General features: G+C 32.9%; 1 protein-coding gene across 7 annotated transcripts in view; it reads left to right on the top strand.

The window, feature by feature from the left end:
• Positions 1 to 27,790, top strand: part of LOC143244747 (organic cation transporter 1-like) — a 66,029-nt gene that overhangs the window by 468 nt on the left and 37,771 nt on the right. For 3 of the 7 annotated variants that reach the window (XM_076489966.1, XM_076489970.1, XM_076489971.1), the window contains exons 1-3: positions 879 to 1,770; positions 6,540 to 6,643; positions 27,239 to 27,393. In XM_076489966.1, coding sequence (XP_076346081.1) covers positions 1,363 to 1,770; positions 6,540 to 6,643; positions 27,239 to 27,393 — 667 coding nt within the window. In that variant the 5' untranslated portion in view covers positions 879 to 1,362. Of the gene's footprint in view, positions 1 to 877; positions 1,771 to 6,539; positions 6,644 to 27,238; positions 27,394 to 27,790 lie in introns of those variants that run through there. The other 4 variants (XM_076489968.1, XM_076489967.1, XM_076489973.1 and 1 more) reach the window with 4 other exon arrangements.

Raw genomic sequence — 27,790 nt, 5'->3', positions numbered from 1 at the left:
TAATTTCCTAAGAGAATGGATGTGCTTTCACAGAATGTTAAAACACAGCATTATGGGTAACCCAAGAGTTGACGGTAGGTGGTGATGACTAATTGCCTTTCCTCTAGGCTTAAACTGCTAAATTAGGGACAGCTAGTGCAGATAACCTTTGTGTAGGTTTGCGCGAAATTAAAACAAACAAACAAATAAATAATAATTTCGAATTAAGGTCTATTTCTCTTCAAACTTCTGTGAGCATCTATCGAAAACTCTTGAATAAAATAGATTTATACAATTTAGCTTTGAACTATTATGGTTGCTTTCTAATTTGTTTATATGCATTGAAGAATTACTGCAGAAAGTAGGAAACTAACTTATGTCATTATCAAATGTATGTTTCATAAATTTTCTAAATAGCTTATAATCAAATTAATCTTCTAAGAGATGAGATTCATTTACTTTCAAGTTGTTTATCACAGGTAAAAATGAAATTAGATAATTAATTTATTCAACATAACCTTTAATTTTGAAATAGTATAATCAGTTAAGATTACTCGTAACAAAGACATATGAAAAGTCAATGTATGATATATATTACACAAGAAATATTATTAAGTCGGTATAGAGATCCATGTTACAATTATATAAAGAATATTAAACTGCAATGTTGAAAGCAAGAAGGAGGTAACTGCGAATATTGTTCTAATCTTATATTATGTTCTCAGATATTACATTTTCAATAAAACATAAATAATCTGTGTATTTATTGCTACGCAAGTAGTAGATTATGTTGTGTAATATATTTCTAACTTTCTGAATAGTCATGCTGTTACCTTGTGAAGTGTGATTTGTTTAAATCAGTAATTCTTGCGTAAGTTACTGAACTGACTTAGCAGTCTTATTCAGTCAGACTTATCAGGCAAACAAGATGTTATTGGTAGTCTGAATGTTGTTTAACTATATTTAAGTTTTATCAAATTAACAGCCGTTTTTAAATTTCTTGGACTTCACCATCCTTTGTGAATATTCGATAGGAAATATTTCAGTGATTACGAGTAGTGATGTGTGAATATTGTTAATATTTTTTTGTATTTCACCACAGACACTCCTAGCCATGTTACCAGAGTGAGTTCAAAATTAGATAGCGTTAAATCGTTAAATTCAAACTATAACCCAAACTTCAAAATAATCTTTTTTGAATATGAGTATTAGAATAAGAAGGCCGAAGTCAGCTGGCGTTATAATGAACGCTGGAGATTTTCTTTTAGCCAGAGTTCTTTCTCCACCTTGATTTAATTTCAGTTTTATTTTTTATATTTACTAATACTGTTGATAACAAATCTGATGTATTAATTTTATAGTAATTATAACTATAATAATAGTATGACCTTTGAAACAAATGTGTTATCCAAAGTGGGAGATTTTGGCCCTTTTCAAAAGCGCCTTTGCATTCTGCTTGCTGGGGTATTGTCCCCTACTCTTGCTGCCATATATTACAGTCAGATTCTGATAACTATTACTCCAGATCACTGGTGTATGGTTCCAGAGTTGGATACCATTCCACTTGAAGCCAGACTTGAGCTAGCCATTCCACGAGTTGACAAGGATGGAATTATAAAGTTTAGTTCATGTGAGATGTACGATGTGAACTTTACAAGTATTGTGTTAACAGCTCCTTTGAGAAACAACAGCAAGATTATATTGGTAGCAAATACCAACTGGCCAAAATGTTCTTGTAAAAACGGACACGAGTTTGATACTCAGACCTATCACAAAACAGTGTCTTCTGAGGTAGGACTTGATTTAGGTAAAGGTGATTACATTGTACAATGAAACATAGTGTATTGTTTGTTTGTTTTGAATTTCGTGCAGAGCTACTCAAGGGCTATCTGTGCTAGCCGTCCCTAAATTAGCAGTGTAAGATTAGAGGGAAGGCAGCTAGTCATCACCACCCATCGCCAACTCTTGGGCTACTCTTTTACCAACGAATAGTGGGACTGACCGTCACGTTATAACGCCCCACGGCTGAAAGGGCGAGCAAGTTTGGTGCGACTGGGATTCGAACCCGCGACTTTCAGATTACAAGTCGAACGCCCTAACCCACCTGGCTATGCTGGGCCTGAAACATAGTATAAGAGCCTGGGACGGTGAATTTAAACTTTAGGCAAGTCTTGCATGATATATTCTTAAAAACGTATATTGCTAATGTATGTATACATAACGTATAATATACTTCCAATGGATATTAAAAGTATATCATGAATATTTGAAAGAAATCACGTAAGAGGATAACTAAAATAATAATATAAAAGGTATAGAGATGCGACAATGTTAAGCTGTTTTTAAAATGTAATTAATTTAGCGATTATATAGATATATTTCGCAAGACAAAGATGTATCTGGCATAAATCTATGTTAGAAAATATTTAGTAATGTTAAGCATTACCTGAAATATAACCGTATTAAATAAGACTAATATGTGTCTGATATAATCACACCTAGTAAAAATAAGTCGTGGCTTTAATGCTATTTTACTATAATACGTATAAAAATAAAGAATTACAAGATAATACGCTTTTGAGCTTTTGATGCAGTTATAACAACAATGTATTTGATGTTCTTAAATGTTGAAAACGAAGTAATTGATTCCTCTTCTATTACTATGAGGATATAAATTGTGCAGTGTCATCGTATAGAGAAATAATTTCAGTACTTTCAATGTCTTATATGCGATTCATGCTAGTATGGATAAAAATATTAGAATTTGTGTACTGCATAACTTTTAGTATCTGCAGATTGCTTGGAGTTTGTACATATACAACAAAAACTTTTAAATAAATACTATAGAAATTATGATTTATTTTAATATTATTAGTGTATTTGTTTATAGAACACAAAGTAGTAAAAGGTATAAAATCGCATATTTTTTACTATTGGATGCTTACACTTTTTTCTTTTAACAAGGATACACCCAAATTGGCATGTGCTTTCTTGCATTTATACCGTTTAATCTTACATGTTGTGAAGAGTAAGACAGATATATAAACATAGTTTCAGACATTATGTATCAAACATCTATTTGTCTCTTTCATTGCACATTTATCGAAGAACCACACTTAGCAATAAAAGACATTCAAGCCATATCCGGATCAATTTGACAAATAATTACTTTTACTTCCCATTAATTCGATAAATATATATCTGTCAAATGTTTAGTGACTGTTTGGTAATAGACTCTGTATAACAAAATAATATTTACGCTGTAACGACATTTTGAATGAAGAAAAGTGAATATAAATTTAAATTTATAAATGAAGAATGTAAGATACCAATTACTTATAATTCGATTTGACTGTGTGATATAATATCACAAAACATCAATCATGACATTATCATTTCAACATTATTCTTTCTGGTAATACATACTTTTCGAGTAACAAGAGTACATACTAGCTTTTGAATTGCACATTTTCCATGTTACATGGAAGCCTTTGGCTTTATAACATTATCATTTTTTCTTTACTATGCAAAGAAGAGAACATAAAAACATTGTTTTAACCTATGCTTTTAATACACAAATTTCCAGAAACTTATATTTTACTTTATCTTGTTATTAGTTTATCTGTTGTGTTCACCTTACTGTCTGAAACGTTCATTATAGTTTAGGAAACAACTTTAATCATATATAAAAATCAGCTGAGTTAGACTTACTCTTTGCGCATTTTACACTACAATGTTTCGTTAGGACATATTGATTGGCAACTCTTCCACAGCTATTATTGTTGGAGTTGAACTTGTAACGAAAGATTGAAAATATTTCCCAGTAGAAACATGGAAATAACTCTCATTAAGACTCTCTGTACAACAATATGTGTGAGTAACTGACAGTGACAAAGAATTCATAGTGCAAAAAATTTTTCATGTGAAAATATGGAAGTAAGTTTAGACACATTTCAAACAGGTTCATGTGCTGTAGCCATGAAATTCCTATGTACTACATAATAATTACAACATTTATGTTTGAAAATCTGGCGAAAACAATGGATTTTAGTAATTACACCATCAAGAAGCGATATATTCATACCTGTACTTGTTAGTATTAGCTTTAAGTTTAGAAAATAGTTCATGATAAAATGAAACACTTCATTTTGTCCTGAGAAGTTATTAGATGAATGAACTATTGTGAGTCAAAAGAATAAAAATATCATCATTAGTAGGATCATATAAGAATCAACTACTAATCTTTGGATATCATATATTGTACTTATGAAGTAGGACGAATCCACAAAGTTAGGTGTGATCTATACAAAAGAGTGTTTACCACTGCCAAGGATTGACTCACATATAGTTGCCTTATCTTTATCAAAATTATTTTCTACACTGTGCAAGTTGATCAAGCAAGTAAAGAAAAGAAAGAATTTACAGCTTAAAATTTGTTGTGACACCAGTTGGGTTACTTAATGCATATGAGCGACTAATTGGACTACCCTAGCACATAAACTTGGAAGACATAATCATACATCAAAAGACGTTTTTGATAGTTGGGATTCATTAATAAGGTTCCTTTATTGGTTGAGAAACAATAACCTTAAATTAAACTGTAAAAAGAGTGAATAGTTTTATCAATAGTTGATTTTCTATACATACAATCATGTAGAAGAAGGGTTTACAGACGATTGAGTCTGTTTTGCCAGTTTGTGTGAGGATTTCTTGGACTGTACTCATACTTCTGCTCTTTTGTAAAATAATTTTTTGATTAACTCGGTCTTCATTAAACAAAGTTTGCTAGATTATTGATTGTGAATAAACATTCAACAAATTAAAGAGAACTATCTACTACTAATTTATTGATATACATAGTTATTGATAACTCACAACTACGAATGGACAGAGATTACTACTTCTTTTGGTTCTTTTACAATCACTAAAATTATAAGCATTCCATGATATCCACAACCTTCCAAGAGCAAGGCGCTTAGATGTTAAGAAGAAACTACAGAAGGACACTTCTGTGGGACCAGGTGTTGTATATATATACATATATATGAAAGTTTTAGCTGTTGTGAGAGAATGGTGGAAGAAAAAAACAACATTGGAAAAAATAATATTATTTTGTTAGAGAACCATTTGGAAGAATTAGTGTCTTTTCATGTCTAGATCACCTCCAACTTATCATTTTGGATCAGATCAATGGTTAATTTACAAAATTAATTCACTTAAGGATTATCTATCTAGATAGAAAATGATAATAAGGAATAAGAAATCATCATACATTTGCATTATAAGTTATAGAGAAGATAATGACTAAAATAGATTTGGTGATTGAATAGTTCACGTACAATAAATGGGTGAAGAAAATGTTTTTGTTTTATATATAAAAATTATGATTATGACATTTTGTTTCAAATATTTCAGCAATATTTTCGGGATTGTCAAATTTAGATATGTGAACGGCTGTGTTGTTAATTCTCAAGAGTAATATTTTGCTAATTATAAAATTTTAAGCTATTCTACCATTGTTTTCTATGTGTAATGTAATTGTTCAAAGAACTTGACAGTACAGGAAGGGGACAGTATTGTAATTCATGTAACGTCATCATATTATCTGTAGAGTTTGTTTAGGGTGGTTGTCCACATGTTGCAGATGTACAAACCGTTGTCTCTAATGAGTTGCTATAAAGGCCTGAAGAAGGCATTGGTATCGAAGTCAGAACTTTATCTCATTTTCTTTCAACAGGAAAACGAAGTCAAATAAAATTTAAATTCTACAAGTGAAATTTTGCTTCATTTAGTTAATTTATGAATGATGTTATTCCAACAGTGGACTTTGTATTGTTTATCAAAAATTCTTAATGTTTCTAAGACTTGTTCTTTTAAAACTGCTACAGGATAAATAGTTCACTCTTCACTAATCTATCCGTTTACTTTAAAAGTATTTCAAACTTGCTTAATATAACTTCCATTGTAATTTTTTATCATATTCTTTTTCGATTGACCAAAGTTGTTGAACCGTACGACTAAATTTTCATTAATGATTTTTAACTTAACCTTTTTGAGTAGACATGCAAACAGATTTGATCTTTGCATTTACCGATTTAGTTTTAAGATGTCTGTCATAGTGAGGATATTCTAAGAACGTCATTTATTTCAATTTTGTAATTCTTTTTAACATGTCCTGTGCCTTCTTGGATCTTGCAGTCACTATCTTTCATTACATTTACTATGTTTTCTTCAGTCTTGATATTATTATACTTTCTATGGCCTTCTCATATTCAATATCAAAAACATTCATTTCATTTTATGTTAAGTTGATTTGGATTTACAGTTTTTTGTAAACTTTATGTCTGGTAATCCCTCTCTTAACTTTCTGTATATTTCTTCTCCATGTTCTTTCAAGTTTTTCCCTCTTTCTTCTAATTTTTCTCTCCTTCATATACATCTTTTAACTTTTTATTTTGATCTTTTTTCCCTGCTTTTTCATCATTCTTTTTAAGAATAAATCTTGCTTCGAGCACGTGTTGTCATTATAATTTTGGGTCTTAATTATTTTTGTTTCACAGCAAAGTTGGGTCTGTGACAATGACTGGAAACTTCTGGTTGCACAGGTAGCATTTTTCTCATCAACAGTACTTGGCTCTCTCATTTATGGATTGGTGGCTGACTGGTAAGGATTTCATTTTTTGATATTTTTGTCAAAATTCATAGAAATTCTGCGAATACATTAAACAAAAGCTATGACATAATTTTTATAGTAATTTAGTTTCTATAAATAAGTAACTACACATTCAATGCTGTAATTTAGTTCAGTAAAATACAGTGTTACACTATCCATGCCTTGATATTTCCTTCTCTTTTCTGAAAAAAAAATCTGAATATAAAGGTTGTCTGACACAACCAGAGGTATAAAATTATTTATATTTAAAATAAAAATTTTGATAGTGTCATAAAAATAAGCAAACACCCAAATTGCTAAATGTTTAAAGAATTTTGTAAAATATTGTATATATTATTTTGGAAAAATAATAAATTCAACATTTTAAGTGTATTTTAAAATAATGTTTTAATTTTATGAATAATATTCGTTAATCATTTCACGATATGTCATCATTAATGCCACATATTACTTTATGTAGACGTTTTAACCTTTTGACTTTTTATTGGACACCAAACATCATAGCATTTTAAACGAAAATAGTATTTAATTTTGCTTCCTTTTCAACACTTTGTAAAAATTAAATTAAAGCAAAAGAGTAAAGTTTTAAGTATTTTATGTGGACAGAAATTACAATGTTATTATACATTAATACTGAAAATGCTAGTGTCTCAATATTAGAAGAATATCTAGCTTCTTGGCTATCTGGTTTGGCTGATGGATGAGGCTGGAATACAGACTTTATCACTCTACAAAAAACTAAAAAATGTTTTTCACTATAATCGACCTACAAGGGAAGGTTCTGTATTTTCAGTTTAACTTTTCTGGGACCTGAACACCCACTTTTGTGTTTGCCGTGCGTGGCGACCCGTGAAGAGGAGAAAAGGATTCGGTTGCTTGAAAAGTTCAACCCAAGCATGCCACATGTACCTTGAATTTTTCCAGATGGGTTCCCCCAGGGTCAATCAGCTGATCCTATTGGACTAGAATCAAATGAGCACCAGTATTTGACGTTCTCAACATTGTGAACATTGTGTTTGATGCTGGTGTTTGGTTATAGTGTTCAGGAAACCCTGGCGTTGCTGCAGTGTCCTTGTTTGGTATTTTAATGTCTTCTCTTGCAGGACTTCATGGTGGGAGAGGTCAGTGGGCAATGAGTCTTCCTCTCTTTATTATGGATTTCACAATCTTTGAAAAAATAAAATAATAAAAAACAGCTAATTAGTAAACAATCACGCATAGACGACTCTGTTTAACAGTCACCACCACCATCAGATCCTATACCTTGAATTATTTATCTGACAAATTTTTGGGGGAAATGTCTCTCTTTTTCATTCAGAAGGGATTAGAGGGTTTGCTGGCTCTTCCAAGTCCATCAAGAAGCTACATTCTAAGGATATCTTGGTTGGAACATCTATCCCAAAACACAATGAACTCCTGCAGAATTCCAAGGCCATTGGGAATGTACTCATTAAGGTTACTTTCTATGCTACTCTGAATTCCTCAAGAGGAATGATCTTTGACATGAATTTGAAGAACATCCCTAAATTGAAAATCTTTGCTAGATCCTCCAACCAATGTTTTTCTGCTGTGCATTGTGTCACAACTCACAAGGACAGAAATGTGCTGACGACCTGTGTCTTAATAATGATATTTACGTCGATGCGTCCATCTGCCTCTGTCAAGGCAGGTTATCTAAACTGTAATGTATGTTTATACATACATATCTTAGAGGCAAGAGTGTAAACGGGTACGGGATTGTAGAGAGCGTTGCAGTTAGACGTTAGGTTTTTGTTTAGTATAGGCATAAAGGTGTTCCTTTATATTGATTAAATTTTGGATTTAGTTTTTGTATAAATAGGGCTTCTTTGATTTTGCATTTGTTCATATTTATTTCCCTACCTAGTGTCTGGGTTTTTTCTATAGTTACGTTGTGTTTTTATGATTTGCAGAATTAAAAACGTATGAAGGTGTTTTTTGTGTTCGTTGAATCTGGCTTCCATTTTTGTGTTTGTTTCTCGAATATAGAAGTCGTGGCAGTTGATACATTGTATTCTATAATTAATGTTGATGTTGTTCTTGACGGTGTAGATTTTACATAGAATGGACTTTAGTTTTGTACCTGATTTTTGAAAAAATGGTGTTTACTGAATGTCGTGCTTCGTTATAAGTTTTCTCCAAATATTGGATATTTTTCGCTGATATCGGGAATATATGGTATACAGCAGTGTAAGGTTTTATAATTCGCTGTTTTTTGGAATTTATTATTGTTTCTTTGTTATTGATTGTGTTGTTGAACTAGATGTGTGTGTATGTATAATTGTTTAGCGATTTTTGAAGGGAATTTGTCGATGTTGATGAAGTGTTGTTTTATTTTGTTGACTTCATCGTTAATTTTATCAAGTGAGCATAGATTTGTGACTGTGTTTATTTGGTTTCTTAATATGTTGAGTTTTTGTCATGTTTCATGGGCTGAGTCCCAGAGAATGTGTAGTCCATTATGGGTAACTTTTTCTGTGCATTTCTGTTTTGAATTGTGTATCGGTTCTTGTGATCTTGAGGTTGAGTTAATTTGTCCTGTTCACAGGTGAACTTAATGTTGGGGTATATCGAGTTAACATGGTTGAAAAACCTAAGTGTGTGTTCTGTAGATGTGAATCCAACAATTGTATCATCTACATACCTGTACCAGTATAGTGGTAGATGTAAGGCTGAACTGATCGCTTGAGATTCAGTCTGTGTCATTAAAATGTTGGTTAGTACTGACGACACGGGATTGCCCCTACTTAGGCCATTTATTTGTAGCTAACTGTCATTTGCGAATTCTCTTTGTTAATCTGAAGAGGACTTAAGAAAGTCGAAACTTTGTTTTTAATTAAAGTTTTAATATCCATATCAGCCGTCTTGCTGGAATTTCTGTCTACTGACAGAAACCTGCCCACTCGACTCAGGACAGGATCTACAGAGGTCAACAGACCTCCTTCTCATAAAGATAAATGGCGTGGTTTTATACCAAAGGGTCCTTCACCTAGTTATCTTCATCTAAGCAAAAATTGCCACTTTGTTACAGTGTTACTATCAAGGTTTCTGTTCTAATCTGGATGGCATTAAGGTCTTGGTTGATTCCTATCATCCTGTGTCTTTCCTTACAGGAAACATTTCTGAAACCTGCTAATACAGTTACCTTTAAGAAGTTTTCTTTATACCAAAGTGCATGGAGGGGTAGCACTTCTGGTCGACCAGTATGTGCTCATCCTGTTTTACAGCTCGATAACGCTTGAAGGCCATAGCCATTCTTGGGTCATACCATCACTGATGTTTCTCTTTACTTATCTCCTGGAGACAACACATTACAACATTTCCCGCTTCACTTCTAATTATTATGCTTATTTTGATACATCTAGTCAGTTTTTTACTGCAATTATTCTACTTGTCTGCTTCCCTTCACTTTTCTTGGAGGATTGATAGTGACCCATGGAGCAGTGATGATTTTTCCTATAATTATATGAGAGATTGGCCATGGTTGAGGCCACTTGGCCTTTGTACTTCGGTAGAAGCTGGACTAAACCAATTGGCCCTCTTTCATGCTCTCTCTGAACATGATCCAGCTGTCGTCTGTCAGTCATTGATAAACAACTGCATAATAGCAGTGCCTGACTGTATCATCCAGGCAGCTGCTTGATTTATTCCTAAAGTTTCGACACATTTTAAATGGCATCCTCGTTCAAAGTGGAGTTCTGCCTTCTAGGAGGTACAGGAGGCTCAAATACAGGTATAGATACCCTTTACAGGTAACCTACTCTTTCAAATGACATTGCTTACCAGAAGGTCCTTACTTCTGCACAGCAGGCTAGATGTCAAAGCTAAAATAAATCTTGGATTAAGTTCACAACTAGCATCCCTTCTACCACCAGTTCCAAAGTCATATGGAACAAGATTTGGAAGGTTGGTTGGAAGTTGCTCTCCAATGGCCAGGAAGTTGCTGATGTCAGAGCATTGCCAATACTCTCGGCGAGAGCTTTTTTGTACATCTACCACTTTATGTTTCTTCCCCCGCTTTTGACCATCAATTATAATCACCCTTTCACACTAGTCACACTTAAAATGTCGATCAGGGAAACCTTCCTCAAAAGACAATATCCTGTTCTATGTTCATTGACCTTGAAAAGGCTTACGACACTACTTGAAGGTGCAGCATTTTGCGAGACCTCCAGTTCCATGGGTTACGTGGTCTTTTAACCATTTTCATTCAGAACGTATTACTGGATAAGTGGTTCCAAGTTTGCGTGAGTTTCACACTTTCTCATTCTTTTTTACAATACCGTGGACTCCCTTAGGGCTGTCTATTGAGTGTCACACTTTTAGTATCAAGATTTATGTTATCACCACTCAACATTCTCCTACTGCTGCAAACAGGCTCTATGTCGACGACTTCCACATCTCATGCCGGTCATCGAACATGAGATTTATTGAGTAGTAGCTTTATACTATCTTCAGTCGCTTGTTGAAGTGGACTACAGCAAATGGGTTTACCTTTTCCTTCTCCAATACTGTATGTATGCGCTTTTGCCGCAAATGAGGTATACAACAAGATCTCACGCTCCATCTCAGTGAAGTTGTTCTACCTGTGGACCCTAAGCCAAAGTTCTTGGGGCTCATCTTTGACTATAAGCTGACTTTCATTCCTCGTATCATGCAGCTACGTGTCAAGTATACAACGGCACTGAATACCCCTGTGTCCTCTCTTCCACCTCTTAGGCAACAGATGCTTAGGCAACATGCTTAAGTCTCTGCTATAGAACTGTGTTGTGCTTTTTCAGCCTCACTTCTATACATTGTTTTCCATATACACTTAAGTAATTTAGGATAATAATTATTGCAATATTATTTTATTTTTTTACTAAATTTCTGTACAAGGTCTTAGTGTCTTGTTCTGCTACTGATGATTCTAAACTAGATGCATTGCATTGTTTGTTATCAGTTAAATTTTCCCTGTGCTAGTCAATCCTATTTAATCGTAGTCGTTAAACGTTTTAAGCGCTTTTTGTTTTCATCATTCTTTAGTTGTTACAGGTAGATTAAACTATGTTTTTTATCAATTTCTTTCGTTATCTACGATTTCTGATACTGCTGTTACATTATGTACCAGCTAAGAAAAATTAATTTTCTGTATTATTCAATAAATTCGACTTCAAGAAAAGAGGCTCATAAAGAAGTGCTTGAACAGAATAGTTCTGAACTTTTCTTCTTATGTTAACACTGCACCATCTTTTTAAAGCAGAGCAATAAAATTTTCGTTACTTTCCTTGTAGTTCGATACGATCTATTAAAAGAACTATAATAAAATCAAAACCCTGATATGCTTATTTTAAAATAGTTTCAATTGTAATTCAAATGGATGAGCTGTGTGGTTTATGTAGAACATGTTCGAAGTAACGAATCCTAAAAGTGGTTAGTTTATCATTAAAGGATATCTGACAATCTTGTATTTGTATATCTGTTGTCTCTAGATTAAACTGGCGCTGGGCAGTATTCCAAATCAACTAACGCTGTTATATGTTTGACATTTTCTGTACTTTATTTCAATTAGTTCTTGAATGTTTAGGAGAGGGAATTGTTATTGTAATTATTTTTTTATTGTTGTAATTGTCTCTGAGACATTCTGACCCTTCCACAGTATAAAGATAATATTTTCGAAGTTTTTACATACGAGTCATTAGACAAGTTTAAAGAGGGAACATAAGTATAGGCATTTCAGCTAGGAAAGCTTGTTTTCTCTCTATTCCAATATGAAATATAACACTTTTAGAAATTAAGTTATCTAAACTTGTTGCAAAATATTTGATACAAACCAATTATTTAAGGTAAGTTCAAAGTTTATAATATTAATAAAAGAACCTGCTCTTTGCTAGAACAACATACTTTCATAGTTGGTCTGATTTCACGAAAGCTGAACTGTTAGAGATTGACAATTATAAGACATTGCTTGACTGAGCGCAAAACCCCAATGGCACAATGGCATGTTTGTGTACTTATACTACTAGAAACCGGGTTTCGATACCTGTGATGGACAGAACATGGATGGCCCTTTGTGTAGGTTGGTGCTTGATAACAAACAAACAAAATGAGCGGAAGGAAATCAGAAAGCTAATATGTAAAGTTAAAGCACTTATTTTCGTTAAGGGATTAACTCATTTATTTTAATTTAATTCACTACGTGTTTTTTTAACTTTTCTCGTTGGTATCAACCCTAAATCAAATAGCGAGAAATTCAGTTGATATATTGTGACACTTAAGTTTGTGGTATATAAAAATTGAGGCTTCTGGAATTCTTTATAAGTTATTTTTAATAACTTTTAATTTTATGTATTAAACAAAAATGATAACTTAGTTGTGGTACTCTCTTCTCAGTCCTCCGCTGGTACAGCGGTAAGTTTACGAATTTACAACACTAAAATCAGGCGTTCGATTCCCCTCGGAGGACTCACCAGATAGCCTGATATGGCATTGCTATAAGAAAACATACGCCACACTTACGAATGTTATTATAGCATTATAACGAAAATTACTGGAAATTTCATAGCCCATATAATATTACGATAGTTGCCAAAACATTAAAAACAATTATAGTAAATAGCTGAACCTTCAACAGTCATAAAATCAGTCGTTTGTAGAATTTTAGCAATCGTTTGAACAGTTCACATGACTGTTAAGATAGGAACAGTTGTTATTACTGTAAATACCGCTATGACATAACTGCTCATTTAACAGTTGTTACGGAAGTTGTATTAATTGTAACAAATTTTTCAATTGTTATTGTGATATTCTCACCAGTACGATAGTTCTTACACTTTCACAATTCTTCCAATATTTGCTTTATGTTTATCAGCTGTTATGACAGATCCTCCAATTTTAAAATTTGTTAAAACAACTGATGTATTTGTATTTATAATAACCGTTAGGACTGCTATTTTAACTTCAAAAATATTAGAATTATTAGAATTTTAGTTATTAGTTATTAGAATTTTAAAATCAGTTGATTATTGTTGTAGACTTAATTGAAACAACACTTATGACAACCTTTATAACTGGTACTGCCACAATAACAATCGTAACCATAACGTTTATTAGGATAGTAGATTTTTCAAGGTCAGTGAAACTATTATATCTTAATATTCTCTATACATTATTTTCAAAGTGTTATGAATTATAATTTACCTCGGACGTCTCCAATTTATTATGTTACGTAAGTCCGTATTACGATTTCAAATAACTGGAAATTTGAACATCAATCTAGAAGTTAATAAAATAGATAAATTTATATTATTTGTCAACGAGATTGATAGAAACAATTTCCTTATTTAACAGAAATATATTTCAATATACAAACATAAAAATAATACAGTTTATAATAACGGCTATTACTAATAGTTATTACGAATTATGGTTTATAAACAAGAGTTTTACATAAACAACACTGATTCTTATATCCGGTCTAGAACTGAATATTTTATCGCTAGCACAAATCCACTACAAGTAAATTAATTTTGAATTTATACTGTCACATCTTGTTAAGCTTGTTTGGCTTAACATCGCTTACAAGTTCACTTCTTACCGAGGGAGATATTTAATGTTCCAAATCTATATTCCTGGTCAAATTCTGTAGTTTTCTGATTAATAGGCGTTAATCACAATTATAGCTTCCTAGGCTATAACATATTGATTGTAGCTAACTAAAAATGATAATATTTGTCTCTCGGTGTGTGGGATTTTACATACCAATTAAGGGAATTTCTAGAATTTTCAACAATGATTTAGTGCGTTTTCGTAAACAAGTATTGTTGATTCTCACTTTAAAGATTTCTTTACAAGCTTCGAGAGCAGGCAAGACTTGCACAATATACAGTCAAGAGCATAAGTCACATGCAAAATTAAAATTATACAGAAACAAGCGTAGACCTAAAATAAGTGTATTACAGCAAATCTTTTACAAAATATGTCTAAGCCATCCATGAAGAATCAATTTACGTCTGATGATTAAACACATATGGAACAAATAAAATAATTTTTGACCCAAATTGGCTAAATAGACTTTTTAGTATCTTCTAATATTTTTCTTTTAATATTACCCACACGCAAATGGTGTTATACACTGAATTATGTACATACCTATTCATTTTATTAAATACTATAAAATAATGTTTGTTTTGAATATTGCGCAAAGCTACTCGAGGGCTATCTGCACTAGCCTTCCCTAATTTAGCAGTGTAAGACTATTCATCACCACCCACTGCCAATTTTTGGGCTACTCTTTTACCAACGAATAGTGTGATTGATCGTCACATTATAACGCCCCCACGGCTGAAAGGACGGTAATGTTTGGTGCGACTAGGATTCGAACCCGCAACCCTCAGATTAGGAATCGAACGCCTTAACCTGCCTGGCCATGCCAGGCCACTATAAAATATATAGTCTTATATGTATGTGCGTGTATGGAAATGTTTGGGTGTATTTATGTACACTGCTGGTCAAAATCTTAAGGCCAATGAACATAAAGAAGAAATATACATTTTGCGTTGTTAGACTCAACCACTTATTTAAGTAAGATGAAAATAAGAAAAGGGAAAATTAAAATAAAAAACTTTTTGAGCATTTAATAGAGAAAATGTGAACACTATGAAATTAGCCTAAATACTAGCTGGTTAAGAGTTTAAGACCATACTGAAACGAAGTGTTAATCGGTAAACACGTAACGAAATTTAGTGATTTGTGTTCAAGCATTAGCGTTGTCAATATCTCCCACCGACATCTCCTGTGTTACATTAAGTATAAACATGACAAAGGCTAAAAAGTTGACAGAGTTTGAACGTGGGAGAATTGTCGAGCTGAAAAAGCAAGGTCTCTCTCAACGTGCCATCACTGGTGAGATTGGGCAAAGTAAAACTGCAAATTTCTTAAAAGACCTGAGGGATACGGAACGAGAATTTCAAGTGGTCGACCAAAGAAAAATTCGCCGGCATTGAGCAGGAGGATTCGATGGGTTGTCCGGCAAGACACCAGCCGATCGTCAAACCAGATTAAGGCCCTTACGGATGCAGAATGCAGCTCAAGAACAATAAGATGGCATCTACGAGAGAAAGACTTTAAAAACCGTAAATGTCTTGAAAGGCCACGTCTCCTTCCACACCACGAAACAGCTCGGTTAAACTTTGCTGAGAAGCATCAAACATGGGATGTAGAAAAGTGAACGAAGGTTTTGTTCTCTGATGAGAAAAAATTTAACCTGTATGGTCCAGATGGCTTCCAACGTTACTGGCACGATAAGGACATTTTCTACACGACACAGTGGAGGAGATTCCATCATGATCTGGGGTGCTTTCTCCTTCCATGGAACAATGGAACTTCAGGTTATACAGGGGCGTCAAACAGCAGCTGGCTACATTGGCATGTTGGAGAGAGCATCCTTATTGACCGAAGGCTCTCGCTTGTGTGGAAATGACTGGATCTTTCAGCAGGACAACGCTGCGATCCACAATGCCCTCAGGACAAAGGACTATTTCATGGCGAATAACGTGATTCTTTTGGTCCATCCAGCGTATTCGTTTGAACTGAACCCCAATGAAAATGTTTGGGGGTGGATGGCAGGGGAAATCTATAGAAATGGACGTCAATTCCAGACAGTGCATAATCTTCGTGAAGCCATCTTCACCACTTGGAATAACATTCCATCCAGCCTTCTGCAAACGCTTATATCAACCATGCCAAAGCGAATGTTTGAAATTATTCGCAATGACGGCCGTGCAACTCACTACTGTGACCTCTTGTTGGGCATTTCCTACCCTGTTTAGGACTTGTTTTTTGTATGGTCTTAAACTTTTGACCAGCTAGTATTTAGGCTAATTTCATAGTGTTCACATTTTCCCTATTAAATGCTAAAAAATTTTTATTTTAATTTTCCCTTTTTTATTTTCATCTTTCGAAGCTCTAATCAAATAAGTGGTTGAGTCTTACAACGCAAAATGCATATTTTTTCTTTATGTTCATTGGCCTAAGATTTTGGCCAGCAGTTTATATGTGTGTATATATATATAGGGAGAGGTGTGTGTATATATATATATATATACCCACACAGCTTTGTTATACACGTTCATTTGTTACATATTCACGAGACCTTCGATTTAGAATGATTTTTTTTTACGTATTTACTATTTAGTTAGTGATACCTGAAATAGGGTATTGCCCGAAATGTTGTATCGACAATAGTATATACCGTGGTATATCAAATGCATGTGTGTGTAGTTAACTTCTTGGTGGTTTAACCTTCAACATTTTTCTTTAGATTAGTAAGAATGTTAAATCTGATCTTTACCTGTGGGAATATAATCCTAGTAACGAGAACGAGCTGTTTTCTGAAAATAACAGTTTTACGTCTGATGTAAGTGCCGTGAAGATCAATCATCAATGTCACTCACACTCAAGGTATTTAATTCAAAAACACAGGTTTTTAAATAGAAATACACTGTGGATATGTTTACTGGTAATGAACTACTGTTTTATTACTGAAGGCTCAGGTGTTTTTCAAGAGTCATAAAATTAAATAAATATTATTTTAGAACTACAAATGCCATACGAAGTTTTTTAACCGCATAAGTAGTGAAAGAAGGTCAAGAGCCTAACATCTGTCACATCAGAGACAGAGTTAATTTAGAACTGAAAACTGCTACATATCTTAACATTATACAATTTAGAAAACGGAATTCAGTTATATCTAAGTACTTGAAAGCAAAAAATGGGCATATTAATTGTTAATATCCTTGTGATCACTATTCAAAATTTCGTGAATTTGTAGTAATTGTCGCCTTCGGCTAGAATTGTATATCACAACTGTGATATATTTCACATAGCTTATACCTGCTTAGTTCTATTGCTATGTCGTTATTTCCTTGTACAGTTCAGACAACACGAGAAGTTGATTTATTCTTGTTTTATTGTTTGTTTTACAAACCATTCTTTACTCACCTGTGTAAACAATGATAAAACATGATTTATCTGACCAAATTACTTTTCTTCAGCTCTTATTAGTCCAGTTTCTGGGTTATCTCAACTATAGGCGGTATTCTTCTTACAATTGAGTACAATGATTGTCTATTTGTTGAAACGTTCTTTGCAAAGTGTAGCAGGATATTAGTATGGATTATACCCATCTTATTTAACCATCTTTCTTCTTTTACTGTTCTTATATTCTTGCAGACATAATTACTCCTCTCAGCAAACATTTATGCAACTTTGCAGTTGTTGATAGTCTCGAATTATCGATGTCTTGAATAAATCTGTTATTGAAACTGTTTTGACTGTAGCACTTGCTAGAAGCGCACTTATTATCGTGCCTGTTTTGAGTATTGTAATATGTTTGTCTTCTCCAATATCTATTTGACAAGGTACAGTTGTGTTTCTCTCAGTAATATGTAGTGATGTAAGGATCACTTGACACATAATGGAATCAGCCTAATATTTGTCTACAGTTAAGATCAGGCTCGAATCTTGAAGGGTACATAGTAAAATGGCTAGCCTCTACAGGTAATTAAGTACTGTGTAATATTGTACTAGAGCTTTTGTCTATCTTAACAAAATGGTATAGACAAAAATCTGTGATTCTTTGAAAAATGAAAAAGGCTGAGCGTCGTTTTATCTCCAACAATCAAAGAACTTAGTTTAAAAACTTGAAGCTAGCGGGTAGTAGTAAGATGCCAGTATTTTTTGCGTTGGTGTACAAAAGTAAAGACTGTTTCTTGTTAACATGAACGTTTCAGTCTTCATTCAGTTACTGTTTATGTTCAATTTATTCTTTCTAAAACATTATCTTAATCCACTATTTATTGTGGGTCTTAATATTCATATGCTGTATATCAGTAAAATTGGAACATAATTGTTCTTTATTTGTTTGCTGTTAAACACAAAGCTAAATAATGAAATATCTGTACTTTGCCAACCACGAATATGGAAATCAGAATTTGTAGTGTAATAAGTTTTCAGACATAAGTGTGGTGTGTATTCAATAACACAACCATCAAATAGTCTTTCTTAAGATTCTGAAACTTAGCAGGTTTTGAAGTTAGAATAGTGCCACTTTTAGCAGTATTTGGCCATACCTACTAGTAAAAAAATTTTTTACGTCTAATATGACGAATAGTTTCCTATGTTAAGAACAGATTAATGGAAATAATCAGTTATTTGATCTGGATTCTGGAAATTGTAACAAACCAATCATTTGGGAAGAACTATACAAATCAACCTAATACCATCTGATCTATGTAATGAATCTGTTATGAGAGGGTGATGGATCTTATACTTAAAATATTGCAATAACAGAAATGTCTTATGTATGTGGATAACATTTGTGTGTTTGGTCACACGTTTCAGGCTAACATTGTCTAAGGATTGAAGTTAAAACCAGGAAAGACTGATTTGAGACACATGCATGTAGGGTTTCTTGGTCATGTGATAAATAGGAACAATGTGGTTACTTATTCTATGAGTTGGTAAAGACTAGTCTGGAATTAGGCATATTAAGAATACTATAGCTCATTACAACCTTCTGCATAATAACTAACTCTTTTTGTGAAATATGAACATGAGCAAGCATTGCAGTCCCTAAAGTGTGTTTTGATAAAAAAATCTCTTTTGTCTCTTATCATCCTCAAGATTATACATTCATCCTGGATAAGATTCCCTTAATAGGAAAACTGAAACATTTTTGCCATAGATACAAGATGTTACGCGCAGTATTATTGCGATTGCTATTTTTATCCAATTGCAACAAGTCCCTAACGCCAACATTATATGACAAGAAACGAGCTGTTTATAATTCTAGCATTTTTCAAATATTACTGGCACAGTTTGTACTTAGACTTTACATAACTGAAAAGGCAGATGACCTCAAAATCAATAACACATTATTGTAATTTGGAAAAAAATGATGCAAGGTTACAGTTTCACTGTAGAACAACTAGGTCAGAAACTAAAACTACCAGTGGATTATATTTTAATCTAAAGAGAGCATGTCAGTTCGTTGAATGTTTAGATTCTAGTTGCCATGAAGTGAACAAAACATTGCAGTAATAATATGTGCAATGAAACTTATGCCTATTATTGGTCATATCAAATTACTAATCAGAAACTTTAAGAAACTCAACTGAAGAGTTCTGATGTATCTTGGGAACAACATTCTGTGTAGCAACTGATGAAGGATGTTGTGTTACACATTATTGTAAACCATTGTAATATACTAAATAAACTGTGATGAATCTAGTGGTCTCTGGAGCTCTAAGACAGAAAATAGTTTATACTTTGTAAAACTAAAGGATTAGAGGACATCAGGAAGTGACATTGATTGTCGTGGAGATACAATTTGTTTTCTAGATACATTCTTTTAAATATATTAAAATATGGTGTATGTCCATGTACATGATTCAAAAAGAAACAAAAATAAAACAGACCACATCTGGAAATGCTCTTGAAGAGTGCTGTAAGTCTAGCTTCCACAGAATTTCCTTGCACATGTTCACTATTTAGACTAAGGTAAAAATGTTATAAGTTGTGCTTGTTGTGGTTTCTTCCAAACACAAGCCAAAGTTTATTCATTGGTTGACATGTTGGTATTGCTTATTAGATTGGACAAAATAGTGAAAAAACATAATTTGGAAAATTTGAAGAGTTCCATGTTGATTAAAGATTGATATTGAGTAGATAATTGTTTACAGATCTGTGCTTAGTACTGGGAGTGGATAAAATGTGCATTTCATTATATTAGCCTTCATCCGATCGTTTAACTGAAAGAATGACATAGACTGGCAAGCAAGTCCTTGCAGACTTTGTGGATCGTAAGTAAAGCAAGTGGAATGGGTATCATATAATATGATTAATGATTGACTGTTTGTTCTCGAAATCTCCTGATAGTTCAATGAAAATAGCAGCTTTCTGTGGATCCAATATATAATTCTCTATGTTGTGTCATTGTGTGAGATCATATTTATATTTGTATCTGTATCATTAGGTTTAAATTTTGTTTAATGAATTGTTCTTCATGTTTATCTGATATAGTGGGTTGCCTGACCAACCAAGCTCTTCGAACATATCTGAATGTTTTACTGTGATATTATTTTGAGGTTGTTATATAAAAATCTTAAGTTAATTACATTTATATGTAGTATCGTGACACATGGATATATTCGTGGCATGATTTATGGTAACTGAGATCTTCAATGCATTGGTTACACTTTTAAAGTGCATAATCTAATTTCAGTAACTCAAAGAATATTTGATGTAGGTATCAGCTTTCATTATTTATCGTTTGTCAACTAAAATAAGACAATGGTGGAAAAATTCATACCTGAAATTCTTTACTTACTGTCACTAAACCCAGTAGCGGGAGGAACCTCTCTTACGAACTGGTATAAGTACTGACATATAAATGCTATGTGGATTAGACATTAAGAGTTGTTTGGGGTAATAATATTCTTGGATCAGAGGGGTGAGAGCATCACTACTAACAGAGTGAGATACAATACATACATAACATTATTTGATTAATTACATCTCCTTAGAAAGTAAAAAGCATTGCCTGATTATCTGTAACATTTAACCTGGGTTGCTGAATTTGATTCTTATATTATTCTAACACTTATTTTATGTCTATTTTTATGTTAATTTAGTTTCTCACAATACATTCTTCTGTTTAGTTTTATTGGTTATGAATACAGTTAGCAACTTTATTTCGGGCCTGGCATGACCTAGCGCGTTAAGGCGTGCGCTTCGTAATTTGAGGGTCGCGGGTTCGCGCCCCAGTCGTGCAAAACATGCTCGCCCTCCCAACCGTAGGGGCATTATAATGTGACGGTTAATCCCACTATTCGTTGGTAAAAGAGTAACTCAAGAGTTGGCGGTGGGTGGTGATGACTAGCTGTCTTCCCTCTAGTCTTACACTGCTAAATTAGGGACGGCTAGCACAGGTAGCCCTCGAGTTGCTTTGTGCGAAATTCCAAAACAAGCAACTTTATTTCAGTTTTTCTTTTGAGTTTTGATGAATTTCTATTTAATTCTGATTTCAGCCTATCTTTTGTTTCGAATTGTGTTGTGTTAATGTTCAATATTTAAGTTGTATACATAGTGTAAGAAGTCCATACTTCAGCTTTTGTTTAATTTCACATTCAACCTTTTATGTCTCACATCAAATTCATGTTTTAGTTTCATTTATTAAAAAAGGTATTTTGTTTGTTGTTAAGTGCAGTCCTACAACGGACTATCTGCACTATTTCAAAATTTGTAGTACATGTTTGAGGAATATACATATTTTGATAAAAGTTAAGAAAAACGACCTTTACACTCCAATGAAATATAAAATAATTTATTTTTATTTAAACCTACTTTTTGCCTTTGCGGCCTCTTCAGGGTTGATATACATAACTGTTTGACATTAGAATATTCGTTAAATGATAATTATATAACTTGAATTCTATCTGTACTCTGTTCGACAGAAATATCGAAACAATTTTCTAGCGTTATAAGTTTGTTTGTTTGTAATTAAGCACAAAGCTACATAATGGGTTATCTGTGCTCTGCTCGCCACGGGTATCAAGCCTCGGATTTTAGCATTGTAAATCCACAGCATTATAAGCCTTCAGTCTTATCTCTGAGAGCTTAAAGTATATAAACATGTGATTTTTTTTAAATGGGAGTTTTATTGTTCATTTCTGTCATAAAATATCGAATTTCATTCTGTATTTTAATTTATTAATTTTTAGTTGAGCTTAATTTTATTCTACTGTAGGTAAATTTAAGGCTACAAACTTATTAATACTCTTTTCTTATTTAATTTTGTAAATTCAACTATGTTAAACCTGTGTTTAATTTAACGCTGTTAGGTATTTTGTATGGTTTGTCCTTTTATAACTAGCGAAAACAAATGCATTTATTCGGTTATTTTCAAGTACATTTTTTCAAACAATTAATGTGAACGCTATCTACTTATTCAGTATTCTGGTGGTACACGTATTAGAGTCATATACTTCCAATAAGCCATTACATGAACTGAGGTTGCATACCAAAGTGGCTATATCATAAACATTATACTTACCTGATCCTCCCTCTTTACCATTACGTCCTTGAGTCAGAATTATGTACAAACAATTGGATGATACAGAGATTTTGTTTACATTTTATAAGTTAATATGAGCTTGGAGTTAACCATTTTTTGTACATGTGTAACTGAAGTGGTCACTGACATAGCTAATCTATGATTATGAGATAGTTAGTACGTTTGTGTAACTTAACAGTTGGTTGGTTGTGTGGTATTTATTGATACGAAGCAACAGGATATCTGCACCAAACAACCAGTAAAAAAAAATGGTAAAAGAAAAAATATTATAAAAGATAAAAATAAATAAATAAAATTAAACCGAGAACAGGGTAAGAAGTAACAATAAACTTAGAAAGCTAAGAGTCAGTGTAAACACTTGGTGTACTACATAGCTTCTGCGTGATCCAGGACAAGATGAATGGCATATAACACAGCATTGAACACAGAAACTGTAGAGTGGATCCTGTGAGCAACCACTAAGACAAAACAAAGCTTGGCAGATCCCATACGGTCACCTAAATTTGAACTATTTGCATAAATAGGAATGGAAGAATGGTTCAAAAGATGTTCAGCAAAGGAAATATGGTACTTCCAATTGGTAGTATCCACCTTTCTCAGGAGACTTAAAGAAAGGTCACAAGTAGAGATGGTAATAAGCCATGGTGGGATGGGCTGATCAGTGGAGACAGCAACCTCATCCAATAATAAACCTAATGTAACCAAGAGAGAATGGCGGACCATCTATTCTGAAATAGCATATCCCATTGAGGAAGGAAGACACAACCTCAGGTGGGACATTGTAGTAAAGATAACAGTTTAATGGCATACTGCAAAGAAAGCTGCAAATGGTGAAGGTGAAGAGAAGGTTTAAATCCAAGATGGTGAATGGGGTTCAGCATCTTCAAGGCCGAGGTCTTAGCAGAACCATATACCAGAGACCCATAGTCCAGTTTGAAGCAAATGAGAGCACGATAGAATATCTATCTAACCCACTACAGTTAAAGCAAATAAATGTAACTAAAAACGAATTGTGTCAGTATTGCAATATTATGATAGATAACAATTGGCATATTTTTTTAAAGTTAAGCACAAAAATACATAGTATCCTAACTGTGCTCTGCAAAAAACGAGTATTAAAACCCGGTTTCTAGGATTGAAAGTCTGCAGACACACTGCCATGTCACTGGGGTGCATTGTCAAGTGTATTGAAAAAGAATTTTTATTGGAGACGATTTTAAAATTATGTTCAACAATTTACGGAAGGACAAGTGAATGGCATGATTATTGTTATTTATGGTTTTATAATACTTGCAATAATTCCAAATTAACTGAGGTATGTAATTTCATCATTATATATATTTATTCATGAGAGATACAAAAGAAATCAACATATTCAATAACGTAAAACAATTAAAGGGATGTTACTACGTAATTTCATTAACAAAGTTAAGCCATGATTTACATGAGAAAATATGCGGACTGAATAAAATGGTGAATTAAAATTATTAATAAAATTAGATTCAAGTTATAGTTTTAATGCTACACCTTTTAACTTAGTAAGCATATCTTGAGGAAATGTTGCTTATTATCAATAAACATTACAAGGCTTTCCTGAGTACCAGAATTTTTATATCATATTTTTTCATCTCTTTTCCTCTTTTTGAATGTCTACTATCTAATATGCAAAGTAATCTTTATTTTAGGGCTAGAAATACTTTTATGTATCAGAATATTTTCATATTTCACATGCAAAATCTTTATAGCCTCTACGTAATTATCAGTAGATAGCTCCATGTGGTTTTGCTATAAGAAAGCACACGTACACACATAATTATCAAACATATCTTTAGTAGAAAAATTTCATATCTTATCTATTGTTTTAATTATTGTATCCCCGCACTGGTTTGGTCGAAATGACCGACGCCGTAACTACCATGCTCTTTTAGTTCTAGAATGACTACAGATTACAATAGAAAAATACAAATGTTTAGTTTAAATAGCTTAAATATCAAAACATGATATATTTATTATATTGACCTTTCTTCCGTGCTTGTATATGTATATAGATTATTACTGTTTACAAATAAGTTCTTAAATTTATTTTTCTTAAAACATGGAAAATACAGTAATTAATTATATTTTTAATTATGAATTTTCTGCTACTTTGCTACTAGCTTAAGTTGCTAAGCTTCATCAATTTCTCACATTGAAGATGTGAAGCAATCTCATTTTTTAAAGTTTTATATGTGCATTTTAAAATAACCAGAAATCATAAATTACCAGATCAGTACCAGAGAATTTCATTATAATTTTTCAAGCTCAGTAACTAAGCTGTGTTTGGTTCTAAAGAATATGAAATTTCAAGCTCACCAATGTCTTACCTTACCTATTGGAATCTAGTATGAAGTAGAAGAGTTTGCCGTGCAAAACTTCACAGAGGCAGAGAAAACCATTTGGGAGACATTCTGAGCTTTCGATTGGTTATACATACGTCTCTTGGTGAAGCAGGTGTACACAAAGAAGTATTTTCGAGAAATAGAAGAGGTGGGCGAGACCACCTTGGTTGATTTAATAAATGCATTAATATCTCAGAAAATAGAAAATATAAGAGGTTTTATCTTGTATTCTAGCTTGTCAATATCGGTAACTTGAGTACGTAATTCGTAAGAAACTATAGACTTTGTATTTGGACAATACAAACATCTAATCTGAATCAATTCTACATTCAACTTAACACGTGACAGAGAAAATTACTATTTACGATGTTTTTATATTTATTTTTGAACTAAGAAATAAGCTAATGTATAATAATAAACTAGTCTTATGATATACAATTTTATACTAATCTTAAAATACATTCAATAAAATCTTGAATGCGAGTCAACAAACGTGATGACATGTCCTTTGATGATGCTATTGAAACTTGCAAAGTAACAGCTTGAATGTTTTAATAAAAGTATTGAAAAATAATCTAATATTTTAGAATTATTACTTATGAGGTTGTTGACTATAGCTAAAGAAACTCGTTACTTTAAAACATTGTTCATTTTAAATATTTAGTAGTACATAGTAATTACTTACAGATATTACGGATAAGAGTGATAAAGTAGTCATGTAAATAATGTATTAGAAAATTGTTTTTTTTTTGTAAAAATTGGTTGTTTGGTGTCAAACGTGTAAAAAACAGTTTAGAAAGATTGTGACTAACATTATGGAAAATTTTACTTGCCAACCTCTAGTGACAGCTCAAGTGAAACAGAGAATGTACAGACTTTTAAAGTGAAACAGGTGTCACACCGCATTCTAGTTGACAGTTAACTTTTATTTCCAATAATATCACGATATTGTTCAAAATCTATAAATTACTAGACATTAGGAATATTGTACTGCGGGGATTGGTCTCTGAATAAAATCCAATAACAAAGATACTTTACCCAAACATTGCATCCCATAATTCCCATTTGCCATGTCATTGCTACAACTCTATACTGATGGAGGGTCTTTTTCAAAATGATTTCAAAGTGAACTACCATAATTTCAACCATTTCTCTTTGCCAGATCTCTAACAGGACTTCGACATTATTGAGAATCTATTAGACTAACTTGAAAATTCCCCAAACCTCTATACATATCCTGGAGTCACTTGCGATAAGTTTTTGGATTTACAACGCTAAAATCAGGGACCCGATTACCGTCGGTGGACATAGCGATGTGGTTTTGCTATAAGAAAACACACACATACACCTACACCTGTCGTTTTGCTCAGCGCGTTTGCTACAGTTAAATAAAGACACCTTCTAGAATCTTCTAGGATCAACATCAAGTCGAAGTTATGCTATTATCATTACAACAAAGAAGGTCGAACTCAGTATTATTACTTAAGGTACTATTAATGTGGCCAGTAAGCTTATAACTGGATTTTTGAATATTGTGAAGTCTCTTAGATGTTGCTTAAAACGTACAAACATCAATTAAGTATACAATGTGAAAATTAAGATTTTATAAAACCTGGATTTATTTCAAGGTTTAGCAGGAAAGGTTTATTTTGTTTTAATCATTTACTATCGACTGTCTTTCGATACCTTAAATTCTCACTTATCGTTTTATCATCGTTTTTCAGCGTATCTTCGAATAATACTGAATTACTTCGTAATGATGGTTATTATACCTCTCATAAAGGTTACTACAATTACAGCAGGTGTTAACAACTGTTAAGTTGTATCGCTTGTCGCGACAGTTCTTGTAATTACTACGACAGTCATAACTGTAAAAAGTAAAAGAACAGCTCTAACAGTTTTAGCGATTAGTTACCTTTTAAAAACACATGCACATGTTCATCATTATATTACACTCCAAGTAATTCAAATCCAACACACAGTTCTCTCCGTCTAAAATTGAAAACTTTTTGTATTTCATGTGCTTTGATATTTAAAAGAAAATAGTGAAAAATGTTTTCTTTACGTTATTTTTAGGCATGGTAGAACGTTTAGTCTCAGGATTGGATGCATTGTTTGTGGAATTTCATGTTTCGTCTCCAGCTTCTTTTTGGATTTTTATTCATTTGTCGCACTTCGAATTTTCCTTGGTGCTGGACTCCAGATCAATCGATTTTTGTCATCTTTGTTAGGTTTGTATTTTTCAAATATATTTTACAGATATCTAGACATGCATTAAAATTATTATTTCCACAATCAGAATAAAAAAAAAGTTTTAATATGAAATGACAGATGTTTCATAACGTAATATGAAATAAAAGAACAAATATTTTAAATTGTTATGTTGTAGCATAAAAGATATAGTTTAAAGAGGCCTGGTTAAGGCACTCAACTCGCAATCTGAGGGACTTGAGTTAGAATCCCCGTCGCCCAACATGCTCACATGCTCGCCATTTCATCTTCGGCAGTGCCAAAAATGCTACGATAAATCTCACTCTTTGTCGGTAAAAGAGTAGCTTAAGGGAGTACAGCGAGTGGCGTTGAGTAGATGCCTTCTCTCTTGTTTATCATTGCTAAATTAGAGAGGAT

Source organism: Tachypleus tridentatus, chromosome 2 (genome assembly GCF_004210375.1).
Source record: "Tachypleus tridentatus isolate NWPU-2018 chromosome 2, ASM421037v1, whole genome shotgun sequence".
In the NCBI taxonomy this organism is placed as follows: domain Eukaryota; kingdom Metazoa; phylum Arthropoda; class Merostomata; order Xiphosura; family Limulidae; genus Tachypleus; species Tachypleus tridentatus.
Note: the sequence above shows the minus strand (reverse complement) of the source record. Positions and strands in the feature narration are given on the sequence as shown.